The following is a 19,158-nucleotide window of genomic DNA, read 5'->3' as shown; positions in this document are numbered from 1 at the left end:
CTATTGATCTTGCTTAATCAAGGAGTAGCAAAGAGCACTGTTTTGATCGTTGAAGTGGAATTGTTATAATCAAGGGAAGATCTAGGAAATGCTTTAAGAACATGAAGCACATGCATGTATATAGACTGAAAAAACTCTAAGTCTGGCAGCACCAGTTTAATACCATTCAGGTGGGGAAGAAAAGTAAGTGAAGAGGAATGGGAATTCTTTGAGAGTAAAGATGAGTTTAAAAGACTGAGTTACAGCTTTAGTCTTTGAATCATAAAGGAAAGAAAACTTGGAGATGATGTAAGGATTTAGAGCTGGGAGGCCTGGATTTAAGGCCACTTACTGACTTTGTCCTAAGCTGTAAAATGAGAATACTATTCCTACTGACTGCTTTGGGGCGGTTGTAAAGATCAAATGAGAAACTATACCAGATATATAAAAAATGAATTTGTAAACTACAAAATGCCATAAGATGCAGCTATTGTTATCTACTCATCCAATGGGAGTCCTGGAGAAAGACACTAGAAAAATGTAATGTAGATGAATAAATAGTTAATAAATTTCCTCCAAGGGAAAAGCAATTGGAATGGTCAAGGTCTTTGTTACATGAAGACAGGTTCAAAGAGCTAGAGATGTTTAGTTAAAAAAGAGAAGACTTAGAAGGACAGGATACAAGATAGCTGTCTTCAAATATCTGAAGGACTCTCATAAGGAAGAGAGATTAACACTGCTCTGCTTGGTCCCAGAGAACAAAAGTAGGAGCTGGGGGTAGCAGTTTTAATAAGGAAAATTTAGGCTAGAAAGAAAAAATCTTAATGATTAGAAATATCCAGAAGGAGAATGAGCTCTTTCAAGAGGTAGTGCAGTCCCTTTTAATGGAGGTCTTTTTAACAAAGACCAGATGACCACTCCTGAGGTGTGTTGTTGGGGTCATTTTCAGGTATAGATTGGACTCAATAGTTACTGAAGTCTCTTCTGTCTGTGGAGCTTTGTAGCTCTGGGACTCATTAGATCTTCAGATCTTATTCAGATGAATTATACTCTAGCTTTGCCTCCTCTGTTTTGTATTCATGATGTTCACTTTTTAAACCCAAATGTAAGACTGACATTGGTCCCTATTAGATTTTATCTTCTTCAGTTTAGTTCAATAGCCAGAATTCTGGGTGGAAATCATTTTGACTCATCATAATGTCCTCCAGAGCAAGACAAATACAAACATATGTACATATATATGTATACATACATATATATGTGTGTGTATTTTTAAACACATGTATATGTCCAAAATCATTGACAAAATTGGTAAATGGCACACAGCCAATCATAGTTTCCATGGTACTGGTGGTTGCCTTCAAAATCTTAATGACTGCTTTAAGTTTGGATCCAGCAATTCATACAGTTCCAAGTCCATCTAATTGTACTACTACTTAACCTACCTCTTTCTCTCTCTTTTCCACAAGACTGTACTGAAAAGTTTTATTAACTAATGAAGAAATCTGCTGTGGACTTAATATCTGTAATATCTCCTAGTGTGATACACTGGAAAGAATGCTAACTCTTCCTGTGTGATCTTGGGGCTGTTCATTAACTTCAATGGGCTTCAGTTTCCTCATCTGTAAAATGAGAGGGGGAAACTACATGAGACAGCCTCAGGGGTGCTTTCCATTCCTACATTGATGATCCTAGAATCCTGGAAAGAAAATAAAAGGATTTGTCAAAAATTACTTGATCTTGATCAAGCATTGCTTGTTCTTTGTGATTGCTGTTTCTTCTTCTAGATGTTCACTAACCTACCTTCTGAAAATGTTTTCAAAATAAAGTTTAAACTCGTTGTCTTATTATGAAACTTTATTCTCATTCATTTAAAATATCAGGACCTTTTTTCTTTTTCCCACTCCTGTGGTACATTACCTCTTTTCACAATCTTTTAGACAAAGCCATCAGATCTACTGGTTCTTTCAGGCCCTGAAAATGTAGTTCATTTGTTTGAACTTGTCAAGGGTAGTATGTTTTCTTATTATCTTTTTACTTCTTTTAGGAATACTCCCTATAAACCACATATGTTCTGTCCTTTTAAGTTAGTTATATTCCCTATTGACCTTTCTTCTGTCCTCTGAAGTCCAAAGATCAATCTCATTGATAGAAAAAAATAGAGTCAAAATAGGAATTAGTTACTACTCTACTTTATCTCTGTCATCAATTATTATTCCCTTCCTCCCAAGCCACAGTCCTCACTCTCTCTGATCCTATTCTGTTGCCCAGTAAAAAACCTTTCACCATTTTTGTAATCCTTAGCTTCCTTGCCAATGTCTTTAACACCTTTGGCACTCTTGGCACTCTTCTTACAAGGTAATTCCATGGCATGAGTCATCCTCTTTTTTACCCATCCTCTGCCACCTGTCCTTGTTTTTTTTTCTCTTTTACATGTCATCATAAGATCTAAGTTGGCTAGTGAGTTCTGTGTACATCTTTAGAATATATTTTTAGAACCCCCTTTTATTCCTCTTCAGAAAAAAATTATTTTTCTTTGTATCTTTAGAAGAGGTTCTTAAAATAGGATCTATTAATTTTTTTAAACTTATCTTCCATCTTAGAATCAATACTGTGCTTTAGTTCCAAAAAAGAAGAGCAGGAAGGGCTAATCAATGAAGGTTAAGTGACTTGCACAGGGTCACACAGCTAGGAAGTGTCTGAGGCTAGATTTGAACTGAAGACCTTCTGCGTCCAGGTCTGGCTTTCAAATCTGCTGAGTCATGTAGTAGCCTCCACATTAACTTAAAAAATTTTTTTATAATTTCAGTATAATTGATTTCCTTTGTAGTCTTCTGTATTATATTTTGAACATTTAAAAAACATTATTCTGAAGAGTTCCTAGGTTTCATCAGCCTGCCAAAGAAACAAACAACTATGATCCAAAAAGGTTAAGAACCTCTGTCTTAGAATTTCATTCTTAAAACCTTTCTATTTTTCCTGAACTGAATTCTCCTATAGAATTTTAGGTGACAAGATCCTATCTATATTTCATCTTAACCTTTAAAATCTGTTTTCACAAAGCTAGGTACCTATAAAACTCTGGATAGTTTTCCTTTCCTCTGTCACAAACTTTAAGATGGAGTAAGCACTTTCCCTTTGCGTTCCAAACATTTCTCCTGTAGTGACCAGTTCCTCACTGTTCCAGAACAGCATCTCATCTTGTTACTTCCTCTACCTTTTAGAGGAGGAAATTATTATTAAAGCATATCAAGAAATTATTAATTGCTCTGCTTTTGGCAGAGAGATAACTCTCACAGATGTCTGGATTGATTGAACTTCTCCATCACTTCTCCATCATGCCTCAGTGGAGACTCGTGATTTGATTCTGAATACATAAACATTTTCACTTCAGTTTCTGCCTTCATTGAGATTTAGACAAATTCTTTGATTTCCTGACTTTTCTTGACTGTGTATGCCTTCTTTAAAAAAACCCCATACCTTCTATCTTAGAATCAATACTGTGTATTGGTTCCAAAGCAGAAGAACAGTAAGGGCTAGGCAAATTGGGATTAAGTGACTTAGCCAGAGTCACACAGATAGGAAATGTCTGAATTCAGATTTGAGCCCAGGCTGGCTCTCAATCCACTGAGCCACCTAGTTGCCCTCATGCCTTTTGCCTATCCTATTTCAGTATACTCCTTCAAGCAATATTCTGATAACAAACTTCATCCTACTGAGTCTTAACAATATCTGTGAGATCAAATTTGTCCCTTAGACTTAGACTCTCTATTAATCTTATTTCTTACCCATTGTTATTGTTCAGTCGTTTCAGTAGTGTCTGACTATTTGGGACCCCATTTGGGGTTTTCTGTTGTAGTCCACTATTTTCTTCCCCAGCTCTTTTTGCAGTTGAGGAGAATGAGGCAAACAGGGTTAAGTGACTTGCCCCGGGTTACTGAGCAAGAAGTGTATGAGCTCAAATTTGAACTCAGGAAGATGAGTACATGAATACATACACGCAGACGTACACAGACACATATTCTTTCAAAAGAACCTCCTGAAGAATGTTATACACAGAGACAAATACACTGTGGCACAATTGAACTTAATGGGCTTCTCTACTAGCAGCAATGCTATGACCCAGGACAACTCTGAGGGACTTATGAGAAAGATGCTATCCACATCCAGAGAAAGAACTGTGGGAGCAGAAACACAGGAGAAAAACAACTGCTTGATCACATGGGTTGATGGGGATATGATTGGGGATGTAGACTCTAAAGGATCACCCTAATGCAAATATCAATAATATAGAAATATCTTGATCAATGACACATGTAAAACCCAGTGGAATTGCTCATTGGCTATGGGAGAGGGGTAGGGGTAGGGGAGGGAAAGAACATGAATCATGTAACTGTGGAAAAATATTCTAAATTAATTAATTAATTAAAGATTTTCAGATCATACAGAAAAAAAGAACCTCCTGAGATCTTTGGGGCAAGTGTATATCTCTCACCATTTTGCAAAATGAGACAAATAGGTCAGGTGACTTTCTTGTAGTCATAAAAGGTACTAGATAGTAGAGTCAGAGTCAGAGTCCACTCCATCTCCCAAATCTACGTCAGGGTTCTTTCTTGTGTATCTTGCTGGTTTGAAGATGGGAAATGGAGGTCCCAGCTCCTTAATTTACCTCAGTGTTCTTTCTTGTGTGTCATACTGGTTTGAAAGAGGGGAAATGGGGATCCCCTTGGTCTCAGCATTCTACTCAGGTTTATTCTTTTCTTGCAGAGGTACCGAAAACAGAACAGACCTTCGAGGAGCGCCTGATCCTCAAAGCTTTCCTGCTGAAGTTCGTCAATGCCTATTCTCCAATTTTCTACGTGGCCTTTTTCAAAGGGAGGTAGGCGTTGTTGGGTGCAGAGGGATGTTCTCCAGTATTATTCAATGTGAGCCAGCATACTTCTCCAGTAGGCTACACATCTCTTTGGGAAGTGGAAGTATCCCATCCGAGTATTATCCTCTGCCCATCCTAAGCAATGGTGTCGAAGTGGCTACTTGATTTCTCTAGGTCAGCCATGGCGTGGTATGGTGAAATGAATGTTGGGCGTAGAATTTTTACCACTTCAGTTTCTTAATCTTTGAAGTTAGGGTTAGTAATATTTAAACTGCATTGAGTCAAGTAAAACAATGTCCCCATTGTTCTGTAGAGGGCACCAACATTCTGTCCATCACCCAAGCTTGAAACTTAAGAATCATTCTTGACTTTTGTCTTTTCTCTCACCTTCTACATCTAATCAGTTAACAAATATTGTCAGTTCTGTTTAGTGGCAGCATAGTGGAAAGTATGAATTTTAAGTCAGGAAAAGACCTGGGTTGTGCTAGCTGTATGATCATGGAAAAATTATTTAATCTGTTCCTCTTTTTAAAAATATTTTTTCTCTTTAAAGTGATATTTTTATTAGTTTGTCTCTATACTACCTTGACAATTAAACAATTAAAAAATAAAAACCAAATCTTTGATACATTGCTACATAGTTTAGCAAAACAAATTTCCATTTTTTTGTTGTTGTGCAGTCAGTTCAGTTATGTCTGGCTTTTCATCACCCCATTTATGTTTTCCTGGCAAAGATACTGGAGTGGGTTGATCTTTCTTTCTCCATCTCATTTTACATATGGGGAAATTGAGGCAAGAGGGTCAGACAACTTGCAAGTGTCTGAGGCCAGATTTTAACGTAGGTCTTCCTAACTCCAAGCCTAGTGTTCCATACACGTTGTGTCCAAATACGTATCCCTTCCTGCACTTGAAGTTTGTCACTTCTTTGTTAGTAGGTAAGTGGTGGGTTTCATTTTTATTCTTTGGAAATGAAAGTTTTGGACTATGGGTTTTATCATTGTATTGGCCAGAGTTCTAAAGACTTTCAAAGTTGTTTTCTCTCTCATGTTATCCTTGTAAATATTGTCCATTTCCTCATTCCTTATGGTACAATAACATTCCATTAGATTCATAAACCACAATTCATTTAACCATTCCTCAATAGGAGGAAAGTCTCTTTAGTTCTCAATTATTCTCTACTACAAAAGGAGCTGCTACAAATATTTTTGTACTTAAAGATCCTTTTTTCCTCTTCCTTTGATTTCCTTGGGGTAGAAACCATGTAGTGGGATAGTTGGGGATACACAAAAGATAGGCATAGATTGGTACCTTTCTGGGCACAGCTCCTTGTTTTCCAAAAGGTCTGGATCAAAGTCACAGCTCACCAACATGGCAGAATGTACCTATTTTCCCACTGCCTCTCCTTTAAGTTTCTTTATTTGTAAAAGTAGTATATAAGTAGTATACCTACTTTATGGTAGGTAAGGTAATTTTGTCCTCACAATAGATCAAATTAGATAAAATATAGAAAGTTCTTTGATATTTATCAACATCAAAAAGCTAAGAGAAGTCATGTTCTTATTCTTGTACTTCAACAATAATTCTCCTTTTCATTCCTAATGCAAGCACTATAGTTTCTTCCTACCTATCTTCTTGTTTAGATGATTAATATAGCCTCTTAATGAATTTTCTGCCTTCTATCTGTACCTTTTTCATTCATCCTTCACATAGTTGTCTGAGTTATCTTCTTAATGTACTTTTCTAATTACTTAATTTGTATACTTGAAAACCTTCATTCTGCATTGTTTAGTGAATTCGAATAAAAAAATTGCTTAGTCTGGCAATCAAGGTTCTCTGTAATCTGACTGAAACCAGTTTTTACACTGTTATCTTATATTGCTCTCATTTATCTACTCTAAATTCCAGCCAAACTGAACCACTCTAGAACCCATGTTTTCAGCCTGCCCTCATCTATCTATAAGTTTCCTTATGCTAATGTTCAGATATATTTGCATCCTTTTGTAGATCCCCTGATAGACTGAAATCAAATCCCCTTTCTTTTAAAAAAATTATCTTTTATTTCAATAACAAATTTACACATAAGTTTTTCAAAGTTATATGATTCATAATGTCTTCCTCCCTTCTTCCCTCCCTCTTCCCAGAGTTGACAAGCAATTCCACTGGGTTATACGTGTTCAAATTCCCCTTCCTAGACCCTCTGTTTTCTGCTACCCCCAGATAAAAGCTGAAAGAAGGCTGCCTGATGAGGGATATAATAAATGCTATTTAACAAGCATTTATTAAATAACTGTGTTGGTTGCATTAATAGACAGGATTTCTCTTGCTCCCAATTCGGTCCCAAATGATCTAGCTTCTGCTTTCCTTACTTCTTTTAGGACTTGATTTCTGTGAGGACACTGGCAACTATGAGAAAGAGAGAGAATAATCTTAATTAAAATTCAAAGGGGAAGGGGGCAGCTAGGTGGTTCAGGGGATTGCAAGCCAGGCCTAGGGAGGTCCTAGGTTCAAATGTGACCTCAGACACTTCCTAGCTGTGTGACCCTGGGCAAGTCATTTAAGCCCCATTGCCTAGCCCTTACCATTCTTCTGCCTTGGAACTAATACACAGTATTGATTTTAAGATGGAAGGTAAGGTTTAAAAAATGATTCAGGTTAGAAGACTGAAAATCAGACCCTAGTCAAAGCCAGGAATTCACAAAGGCAACTAAGCTAGATGGTCAGACAAGACGCCGTGAATGGAGTCTGAGACTAAAATGTCCCAAGCAGGTAGGAGGTTGGTATTGAGCAAGGAAGACACCAAGAGTCTTTTTTGTGTTCTTACCATGCTCTATCTCGCCCTAACTTTTCTTCCAGAAACTTTGAAATAGTGCTCAGAAAAGGGAATACAATATTTCCTCTTCTAGCTTTTGAATTTCATATAAGGAAGAAATTTTAAAGCATAAGAATCTGCAGTTTCTGATTCTAGGAATTTCTCGATCAAACTTTAGCTACCTCTTTGCCTTTATTTTTCCCCGTGAGAAGATCATGTTCTTGCAAAGTGTGATATTATTGGCATAGTTAACTGTCCATTCTACTAACTAGGGGAAGAAGAGGCACAAGTCATAACAAACCATTAGAGAATCCAAATGGCACACTGCCTTGACTAGGATTATCAGCCTAGGGTCAGTGGTGGACCCATTTGGGCAGCTTTAGTGCTAAAGTGAGGGCAAGGACCCAAGAGAAGATGATCCACAAAGATCACTAGGGAACAGTCAAAGAGCGGTGGAATAAATACTGCTTTTCATGAAGAATCCTGAGGATGATTAACTTTCTCTCTCTTGAAATTACTTTGTATTTACTTACTCATATATGTGTTCTATTCTCAGCCAACCCACCAATGGAGTATAAGCTCTTTAAGATCAAGGATTACTTTATTTTTTTTAAATTTCATGTCATGTTACTTAGTCCCAAACATGGAGCCTTGCAGAGAGTGGCCACTAAATACATATTTGATAACTTGAATGAATCAAACCAAAGAGTCAAAATGTCAAGGAAGCTGCAGAGGTGGGGGGGGGTGTGATATAATTCAAGGGACAAATACCAGTTTATGTCTGAGTGAAATGGAGTAATTCTGGAGAGATGATGGAATCACATGAACTCATAGTTGAGTCATCCACTGATAAGCATTTATAGGGCAAGTAAGTGTGACTCAAAGTCATAAAGACATGAATTCAAATATTGCCTCAGACACTTATTAGCTCTTTTATCCTGGACAAATCACTTTTAATTCTTTCTAAGCCTCAGTTTCCTCATCTGCAAAATGAGAATAACAATGACCCCTTCATTACAGGGTTATTGTGAGGATCAAATGAGATAATATGGAAAATCCTTTGTAAATCTTAAAAGAATTATATAAACATTAGTTTTTATTGATATCAGGCACTTCTACTGGGTCTAGAACTATGCTAGGCACTATATTTTTGAATAACAAAGGGAGACAGTACTCATCCTTGAGGAGCTCTCATTCTCCTAGAGGGAATATTATGTTTACAGGTAAATAAACACAGAATCTATATAAGACAAATACATGAATGACTGTGCAACTCTCCCTCACTTAAATCCAATTCATATACAAGTCAAGACACCATTCAGTGATTTCACTGGTCCTCTTAGAAAATGAACTATCAACAATAATAACATGTTCATTTGAGGAGGGGCTAACCTCTGGGGGAATCAGAAGAGGTTTCTTTAAGATGGTAGCAATTGAATCAAATTAAAAAGGTGTTTGCTGCCTAATAGAGGACTTTGAATTTTATACTAAGGTCAATTGGAAGGTTCATTGAGTAAGGGAGGGATGTCGCCACACTTGTACTTTAGGAATATCACTGGCAACTGTGTGGAAGATGAATTGAAGAGAGGACAGGCTAGATACAGGGAGACCATTTAGTAAGTTTTTATAGGAGTCTAAATGAAAAATGATAAATGTTTGGACTAGGACAGTTGTGGTGTGAGTAGAGAGAAGGAAACAGATGTGAGATTTTGAGAAGTTGAGATCAGCAAGCCTTGGCAACCAGATATGGGTGGAGGGATGGATAGTGAAGTATCAAAAATGACTCTTTGGTTATGAACCTAAATGCCTGAAAGAATGGTGTTTCCTTGAGTGAATTGGTTCTTTAATTCAATTAATAATGGAATAGGAATCATGTTCTGCAATACTTTGTAAACTCAAAATGATGTCAATTAGAATGCTAGGCCTGGAGTTAGGAAGGCTCATCTTCATGAATTCTAATCCAGCCTCAGACACTTACTACCTCAATTTCCTCCTCTATACAGTGAGCTGGAGAAGGAAATGGCAAATGACTCCAGTCTCTCTGTCAAGAAAATCCCAAATGCAGTCACAAAGAATCAGACACAACTGAAAAACAGATCACAAATGATGTCATCTTTTCTTGAAGACCTCTAATGATAGGGTACTCACTAGAGTCCAAGCAGGTCCCTTCTACTGATGGAGAGCCTTAATTGTAAGGAAGTTTTAATTTTACTTCAAACCCAAATCTGCCTCTCTGGACCTTCCAAAGATTTCCCCTACTTTTGCCCTTTAGAGCTGAGCAGAACAAGTTTAGCCTCTTTCCTCCATGTGGCTCTTCAGATATTTGAGAACAGCAATCATGTCTCCTCAAATCTTCTCTACTCTAAGTTAAATAGACCCAGTTCTTCTGACTGATCATTATACAAACTGTTTACCATTCCTTAGTTTCCTCTTCACTCTTCTCTGACTAATCTGTAATATTTAATGGCTCTCCTAAAATGTGGCTCCAGGAAAGGAATAAAATATTCCTAACACTTGAACTAAGATAAAATACAAAAGGATTATTGCTTCACTAGTTCTGGACACTATGTTTCTATTAATTCAACATAAACTTATATTGAGATTTTGGGGAGTCCATATAACATTTTTGGTTAACATCACCCTTTCAGTCCATTAAAAATCTCAGTTCTTTTTCGTATGAGCTAACATTTTGCCTTATTTCCTTCATTTCCAATTGGTAAGCAAGCCTTAGGGTAGCCAGGTGGTGTGGTGGAGAGAGTGCAGGAAGTTCCTGGAGTAAGGAAGATTCCTAAGTTCAAATCTGGCCTCAACACTTACTAGCTATGTGACCTTTGGCAAGTCACCTAACCCTTTTTGCCTCAGTTTCCTCACCTGTCAAATGAGCAGGAATGGATATGGCAAATCTCTCCAGTTTCTTTATTAAGAAGATCTCAAATAGGGTCATGAAGAGTCAAGATATGACTCAATAATAACAATAAAGGCAAGTCTTATCAATTCTATTTCCAAAAAAGCGCTTACAATTGAATTGTTGGATTCTCTTCTACTCACATGACCAATACCCTAGATCAGTTCCGATCCCTTCTCATCTGGACTACTGAGATAGCCTTTTGGTCTGCATGATTCCAGCCTCCAGTCTTTCAAGTCCATTCTCCATACAGCAGCCAGAATGTTGCTTCTAAAGCTCATCTCTGGCCCTGTCACTTTCTTGTTCAGAAAGGTTCAATGGCTCCCTATTGTTTCCAGAGATCCTGCACATCATCCCCCTTCAGTTGATCTGCTTGCTGGTCTTAGAGAATTTGTAGGATTTAAAATTAGAAGGGATCCCACAGAACATCAAGTCTACCCCTTTTACTTCATAGCTGAGGAAACTGAGGATCAGAGCTTTGTCCAAGGTGGAAAAATTTGAACTCATAACCTTTTATTTCAGATTCAGTACTTTTCCTACTATGCCATGCTTCTTACTAAGGCCACATATCTTGCCTATACAGGACCAGGACTGAAGCCCAAGTCTTTCAAGCCTGCATCACAGTCAAGCTAACTGGTCCACAGATTAATCAATTTGTTATTAAGATTGGTTTTAATTTACTACTTGCCCCACCTCCCCCAGGGATATCCACATTGATATTTAGAGAAAAACTTGGGAGGGTGGTCATTTCACAAGTGAGTCATACCCTCTGTGACAGTATAGCTCTCCTTTTCCTCCCCTAACTATTCCTTTGCTTCTTAATTTCAGGTTTGTGGGCAGGCCTGGGAATTATGTCTACGTGTTTGATGGTTACCGAATGGAAGAGGTAAATGCCACTACTGTGACCACTTATATATATAGAATACTTTATTATGTCATGTTTATTATTATTCACTATTATATAATTATATATTATATTAATAATATTATCACAAATTATATTATACACAGAATACTTTATTATATTATAGTCATTATTATACCACTATTATATAATTATATAATAATTACTTCTTGTAATTATTATATAATTATATATAACATATAAAATATACAAATTATATTACATACATAGAATATTATATATTATTATTGATATGTTCTAGGCATTTTGCTTAATTCTCAGAATAGAAATAAAAACCAAAAGACAGTCCTTGTCTTCAAAGGGTTTACATTCTAATAGGGGAATATAAAACATTCAGGGAAGCTGAAAAGGAGAGGGGAAGTGTCGATTAAGGCATGGTACCCTCATTGTGATAAGGTTAGAAATTTCTAGAAGGAGCTATGAAAGCCTAGAACTAATCTCATCAAAATCGAGGGTGGTTCCAAGAGTGAGATCCCATCTCAGTTGGGCAGGGTCTGGAAAGGATGGCCCCGAGGAAGTGCACACAGCATGGCTGGAGATATCCAGGAAGTGTGGGACATCCTCATCCCGGGACTAATGTTTTTATATCTCCTATTCCATGAACATTCCTTTGTATCCCCTCACAGTGTGCTCCAGGGGGCTGCCTCATGGAGCTGTGCATTCAACTCAGCATCATCATGTTGGGGAAACAGCTCATTCAGAACAACATCTTTGAGATTGGAGTCCCGTAAGTACCACAACCCTTTCAGGCTGCCTCTTTCCAACGTCTTTGCTGGGTGAAATGACCCACCCACAGAATAAGCTGGGCATATTCCCTTTGGAATTATTGAGGGGTTGCTTATTATATGCAGAGACGCATAAGGGAAAGAAAAAAAATTAAGATATGTGGTTCTTTCCCATAGGAAACTTTAAAAAATTTTTTTAAACTTTAAAAAAATGAAAAACAAAGAAAATTCTTTTTGGAGGGGAGAGGTATGATGACACATACAAATTAACCAGAAAACAATGCAGGACCTGGTAAGAGATTAAGAGGAATGCAAAGTACTCTGTTAGATCAGAAAAACAAAAATAATTGTTTCTAACTAGAGTAGGACAAATATTGGAGAATGTTAATGGAGGAAGTGACATTGGATCAGAATTTTAACAGGCAGATTAAAAAGCAGCACAGTCTAATGGGTACTGGATTTGGAGCCAGTAGACTTTGCAGCCAGTACCTGGTTGGATGCTTACTGGTTGTTAGATAGTTTTGGAAAAGTTGTTTAACTCTCCGACTCTATTTCCTCTTTTGCAAAATGGGAATAATGCAGTCTACCAACATCACAGAGTTGTTAGCAAGACCCTAAATTGGCAAATAAATATAATTGTTTACTATTTTAGTTTGAATTTCAAAAGGTAGTGATACAGTAGGAAGAAGGAGGGCATTTTTTAGGCTCATGAACAAAGACATAGAAGAAATAAAATGTAGGATGTGTTTATTGGGACAGTAAGTAGTTCAGTATATATTATTGCTCTATAAAATCTTTAGTATAATAGTGTTATTTGATGTGAAGCTGCACATGCAGAGTCATGGCATTAAATTTCAAAAGTCCTTGAATGCCTGACTAACTCTTTTTGACGGGGAAGCATTGAAGGCTTAAGGACATGACACTATCATAATCAATATGCAAAAGTGCTCAGGAATTTCTAGGACCTCTTCAGGCTATTGCTGCTCTTTCCCTACTTTTAAAAATACAAAATCTGGAGGTTAATTCACAGTCACAGGGCAAGTGTCCCTGAAGGAGTTCCATTTTCTCCCCACTCTCTACCTTCTTGTGCCCTGGATCACCAGGTTAACTGTATCCTTACATGACTTTGGGATGTTTCTAAGCATGGACCTGGTAGAAGTACCAAGAAATGATAGAGGAACAAGCTTTATTTAATCCAACCGACATTTTATTTTCTCTTTTTCCAACAAGTATTTTAAGTGCCTACTAAATTCATAGCATTACGTTGGGCACTGAGGAAATGAAGACAAAAAATAAAAAAGATCCATTCCCTTAAGGAGCCTTTATTGTACTGGAAACATGTGAACAGATTGGTGGCTAAAAGATAATTTGAGAAGGAAGAGATCATTAACGACCAGAGGCATGGAGAGGTTCTTCATAAGAAGGGCATAGGAACTGGATATATTTTTGTTGTTGTTATTCATTCCTGTCCAACTCTTGGCAAAGATACTGACGTGGCTTATCATTTCCTTCTCCAGATCATTTTACAGATGAGAAAACTGAGGCAAACAGGGTTAAGTGATCTGTCCAGGGTCACATAGCTAGTCTGAGGTTATATTTGAGCTAAAGTCTTCACGACTCTAGACCTAAGACCACTGTGCCACCAAGCTGCTGAACTGAACTTTTGAGGAAGAAAAAAAGAGATAGAATGTAAAAGAAATGCAGGAATGTGTGAGGAGTCAGGAGTTGGGAGGATGTGAGACAGCCTGTGTGATGTGGAGCATGTGATGGGTAGTAATATGAAATGTCTCAAAAGGGAAACCAGAGCCCAGCTTTTGGAAAGGCTTTAAGGGTCAAGTTGAAGAGTTTGCATGTTATTCTAGTGGCAACAGAAAGCCACTGAATATTCTTAAGCAGGAGAATATCTTTAAAGATAATCTTTAAAAAGATTATTTTGGCAGCTCTGTGAAAGATGAAGAAGAGAAAGCAATTTCAATCATAATAATAGCTACCATTTACATAATGCTTTAAAGTTTGCAATTTGCTTTACAAATATTATCTCATTTTATCCTTACAACATCCCTGAGAGGCAGGTGCTATTGTTACCTCTGTTTTGTTGTTCATTCATTTCAGTCATGTCCTACTCATTGTAACCCCATTTGGGATTTTCTTGACATAGACACTGGGATGGTTTACCATTTCCTTCTCCAGCTTATTTTACAGACGAGGAAAGTGAGGCAAATGGGGTTGTGACTTGCTAGTAAATATCTGCAGCCATTTTTGAATTTGGGTAAATGAATCTTCCTGACTACAAGCCTAGCATTCTATCCACTAGATTACCTACCTGCCTATTCCTATTTTACAGATGAGAAAACTGAGGCTGAGAGTAGTTAAATGATTTGCCTAGTCTAACATAGTTAATTGAGTATCTGAGGCTGTATCTGAACTCAGGTCTTCCTAACCCCAAGTCCAGTATTCTATCTATTGTGCTTCCTAGTTAAGGAAGGAGGACCTGAACTAAGTTGGTAGCTGTGTAGAAGAGAGAAAGGATATGAGAGCTTTTGTGGAGGTAAAATTAATGATTTGGAAACCAATTGGTTATGGAGAATGAAGGAGGCATAAGAGTTGAAGATGATTTCAAGATTATAAAGCTAGATTATTGCAAAGATGGAATACATCAATACAAATGGAAAGATTTTGAGGAGATGTTAGAAGGTTTAGGGGGAAGATAGTGAATTGTGTTTTAGACATGTTTAATTTGAGTTGATTGTGGGACCTTCAGGGGGAGATATTCATCAGGTTACTGGCATTGAACAACTGGAATTAGAGAGGGTTAGGATTTGTTATATAGATTTAGGACACATCAGTGCTGAAATAACTCATAACCTCAAAGAATTTGATGAGACACTGATAGAGCATGTGTAGAGAAAGAAGAAAAGAGAGACAGAACCTTGTGGATGAAGAAGTATTAAGAAAGTCAAGGAAAAAGACAATATCCAGGAGGAGGAGATGTTTAATAATATTCTAAGTTATAAAGGTTAAGAAGCATAAGGATTGAGAAGAAACTATGAGATTTAGTGATTAAAATAATTTATGAACTTGGAAAGAGCCATTTCCATCAAGTTACGCAATTGGAAGCCAATTACAAAGAGGTGAGAAATGAGTAGAAGTGAGAAAATGGAGTCAATGAGCATACATGGCTTTGTCTATATGTAACATATATAGACCAGGAAATTCTAATTGGTGAAAGAGATTTGAATTTTGGATTGTAGCCAGAATAGTTATGGATGATGGTCAGAACTATGGAGTGAGGATCAGTCAGTCAACAATTACCTACTTCGTGCCAGGCACTATGCTTAGTGTCAGGAATACTAAGAAGGGGAAAAATAGTCCTTGCTTTCAAGGAATTTTAATCTAATGGGGTAAACATCATGTACACAACTATGTAGAAACAAGATATTTGCAGAATAAATTGAGGATAATAAAGAAAGAGCAAGGCACTAGCATTAAGGGAATCAGGAAAGGCTTGTTATAGAAGGTAAGACTTAAGAGGCTCTCAAGGAAGACAGAAGACAGATATGAAATGGGAGAGAATTCCAGGTAACTAGAACAGCTAGTGAAAATGTCCAGAGTTGGGAGATGGATATGTAGAAAAGAGAATTCATTATCTTTCCCTAAAAATCCTCCCACTGCTTCCCTCTCTTGTTACTATAGAGGGCAACACCATCCCTCTACTCTAGTGATTCCCAAAGTGGGCGCTACCACCCCCTGGTGGGTGCTGCAGCGATCCAGGGGAGCGGTGATGGCCACAGGTGCATTTATCTTTCCTATTAATTGCTATTAAAATTAAAAAAAAATAATTTCCAGGGGGCTAAGTAATATTTTTTCTGGAAAGGGGGAGGTAGGCCAAAAAAGTTTGGGAACCACTGCTCTACTCCCTAACACCTATAACCCAGGTATCATACTTGACTCCTCACTATCCCTCACCTTCCTTTTTAATAGCCACTCTTTTGCCAAGACCTATCAGTTTTACCTTTGCAATAGCCCTTCCTTTCCTCTGATACCACCACCACTCCTGCACATGCCCTTATCAACTCATGCCTGGACTGTTGCAATATCCTGTTGGTAGGTCTGCTTCTCTCAAGTCCCCCCCCCCCACTCCAATCCATCCAATCACTAAAGTGATTTTCCTAAAGCATAGATCTGAACATTATTATCCCCCTACTCAATGAGCTCCAGCAGCTCCCTATTGCTTCCAGTATTAAATCCTATATCCTGTTTCAAAATCCTTCATTTCCTACCCTGTCCTACCTTTCCAGTCTTCTTATATCTTACTCCAATGATGGGCAAACTTTTTAAAGAGGGGGCCAAAGGAAAGAAAATGCTCATCCATCAGTCTGTTTCTAAGGCAACTCTTTCGAAGTTTTCTTGTATTGTATCCTACTTGTATTTGTCAGATTAGGAATAATGTCAAGCAACTGGATAGAACATTTCAGGGGGCTGCATCTGGCCCGCTGGCCGTAGTTTGCCCATCACTGCCTTACTCTATTCTACATTCTACTCTTTAATCTAGTGACACTGGCCTCCTTCCTGTTTCTCATACAAGATATTCTATGATGTCCCAGACAGCAAGGTCCTGGCCATTAGAGGTTTGGTACCTGATGGCTGCAGAAGACTGAAGTATTGTCATTTGTCTTGCATGGTTTGGTGTGACAGGGCAAAGCTGGTAGAGTGACTGTACCCTTGGCATTAAATTCAGTCTTTCAGATTTTATCCCTGGTCACAGTATTGATTTTAAGACAGAAGGTAATGATTTTTTTTAAAAGTATTTAATGATTCTCTTCAAGTATCCAAAGGACTAACATGGTAAAGGGATTAGATTTGTCCTGTTTAGATCCAAAAGCAGAACCAAGGGTAATGTGCATAATTTGCAAGAGATAAATTTAGGTTTGATGAAAGAAAAATTTTTCTTAAGAACTAGAGCTAAACAAAAGTGGGATGGATTTCCCTAAAAAGTGGTGGGCTCACAACAGCTAGGTGACACAGTGGGTAGAGCACCAGGGTTGGAGTTAGAAGAACCTGAATTCAAAATCTGGCTTTAGATGCTTCCCACTTGTGTTACCCTGGGCAAGTCATTATGTTTGCCTAGCCTTTGATCTTTTGTCTTAAAGATATTAGTAAGTCAGAAGAAGAGAGTAAAAAAAATTAGCGGACTACCTTTTGTGATAGATTATGATTTTTGGAAATCTTTAAGCAAAAGGATTCTTGTTGAATATCCTATGGAAGGGTTCTTTCCTAACTGTGGCTTCCTTTGTTTTCCTTCAAGTTTCCTCCTGAATCTATGAATCTATTACTGTATTATCCTCACATTTCATACTATGATTGTCCAGAGCTCTTCTACCAAATCTATTCTGATGATATTTGGCCTTGTCTTGTTTTTGCCTCTTTGCTTCTTCTTGGCATTTCTTCTGATTTACCTCTTACCCTTTCCTACCTGTCTTTGCCATTCTGACATCTTTCTCCCCAACTGTTACTCTGTCTTGGCTTTACTCAAGTTTGGTCCTTTGAACTGTTTCATTTCTCCTTGAGTTATGTCATTCCAACTTCTTTACTTTCCTTCCAACTGTGTCAGTCTTGCTGGAAAGAACTGTACCTAGGAATTCTATTGTTTAATTAATTTAGAATATTTTCCCAGGGTTATATGATTCATGTTCTTTCCCTCCTTTCCTCACTCCCCTCCCCCATAGTCAATGAGTAATTCCACTGGGTATACATATTGTTCAAGACCTATTTCCATATTATTGATATTTGCACTAAGGTGATCATTTAGTGTCTACATCCCCGATCATATCTCTACCAACCCATCTGGTCAAGCAGCTGTTTTTCTTCTGCATTTCTAGTCCCACAGTTCTTTCTCAGATGTGAATAGTATTCTTTCTCATAAATCTCTCAGAATTGTCCTGGATCATAGCATTGCTGCTAGTAGAGAAGTCCATTACATTTTATTGTATCACAGTGTATCCATCTCTGTGTGTAATGTTCTCCTGGTTCTGCTCCCTTCGCTCTCCATCAATTCCTGGAGGTCGTTCCAATTTACATGGAATTCCTCCAGTTCATTGTTCCTTATAACACAATAGTATTCCATCACCAACAGATACCACAATTTGTTCAGCCATTCCCCAAATGAAGGGCATCCCCTCATTTTCCAATTTTTTGCCACCACAAAGAGCTCAGCTATAAATATTTTTGTTCAAGTGTTTTTCCTTATTATCTCTTTGGGGTATAAACCTAGGAACAAAAAAGTTGTACCTAGGAATTCTAGAATCTGGGACAAGATTATTTGGAGATGGGACAAATCTAAGGATACAAAGTCCCATGTTAGAAGAGATCCTGGGATTTATCTGCTATCAGGAGTCCTAAAGATTTGGAGCAGCATGGTAGATAGAAAGACCTTGAAGAGGGTTCTAATCCCTCCTTTACCACACAATACTTTGTTATCTGTAGCCAATCACTTAACTTCTCTTTTTATTGATTTCTTCAACTATAAAATTAGGGGATTGGACTAGATGATCTCTAAGGTTCATAAAAAGCAACTAGCTGGTGCAGTGGATAGAGCACCAAGCATAGAGTTAGGAAGGTTTAAATTCAAATCTGGTCTCAGACACTAACTAGTATGTATAACCCTGAGCAACTCACTTAACCCTGTTTGTCTCAGTTTCCTCATCTGTAAAACGAGCTGGAAAAAGAGCAAACCACTCTGGTATCTTTGCCAAGAAAACCCCAAATGAAGAGTTGGACATGACTGAATGGATCAACAACAATAATAAGGTTCATTATGCCTCTTAAAGCTATATTCTTATAATGCTAGTATAGTTTACTTATAATGCTAGGATTCATACTAATGGAAAGCACATCCTTTCCCCTCAGGAGTCTGACCAAGACCCTATGCCAGAATCTACAACT

At 37.6% G+C, this 19,158-nt stretch overlaps 1 protein-coding gene across 1 annotated transcript in view; it reads left to right on the top strand.

Annotated features, from left to right (window-relative positions):
• The window catches only part of ANO2 (anoctamin 2), a 504,220-nt gene that overhangs the window by 391,419 nt on the left and 93,643 nt on the right, over positions 1 to 19,158 (top strand). The window contains exons 16-18 of the mRNA XM_044677761.1: positions 4,747 to 4,858; positions 11,395 to 11,452; positions 12,118 to 12,218. Coding sequence (XP_044533696.1) covers positions 4,747 to 4,858; positions 11,395 to 11,452; positions 12,118 to 12,218 — 271 coding nt within the window. The remainder of the gene's footprint in view (positions 1 to 4,746; positions 4,859 to 11,394; positions 11,453 to 12,117; positions 12,219 to 19,158) is intronic.

Source organism: Gracilinanus agilis, chromosome 5, assembly GCF_016433145.1.
Source record: "Gracilinanus agilis isolate LMUSP501 chromosome 5, AgileGrace, whole genome shotgun sequence".
In the NCBI taxonomy this organism is placed as follows: domain Eukaryota; kingdom Metazoa; phylum Chordata; class Mammalia; order Didelphimorphia; family Didelphidae; genus Gracilinanus; species Gracilinanus agilis.
Note: the sequence above shows the minus strand (reverse complement) of the source record. Positions and strands in the feature narration are given on the sequence as shown.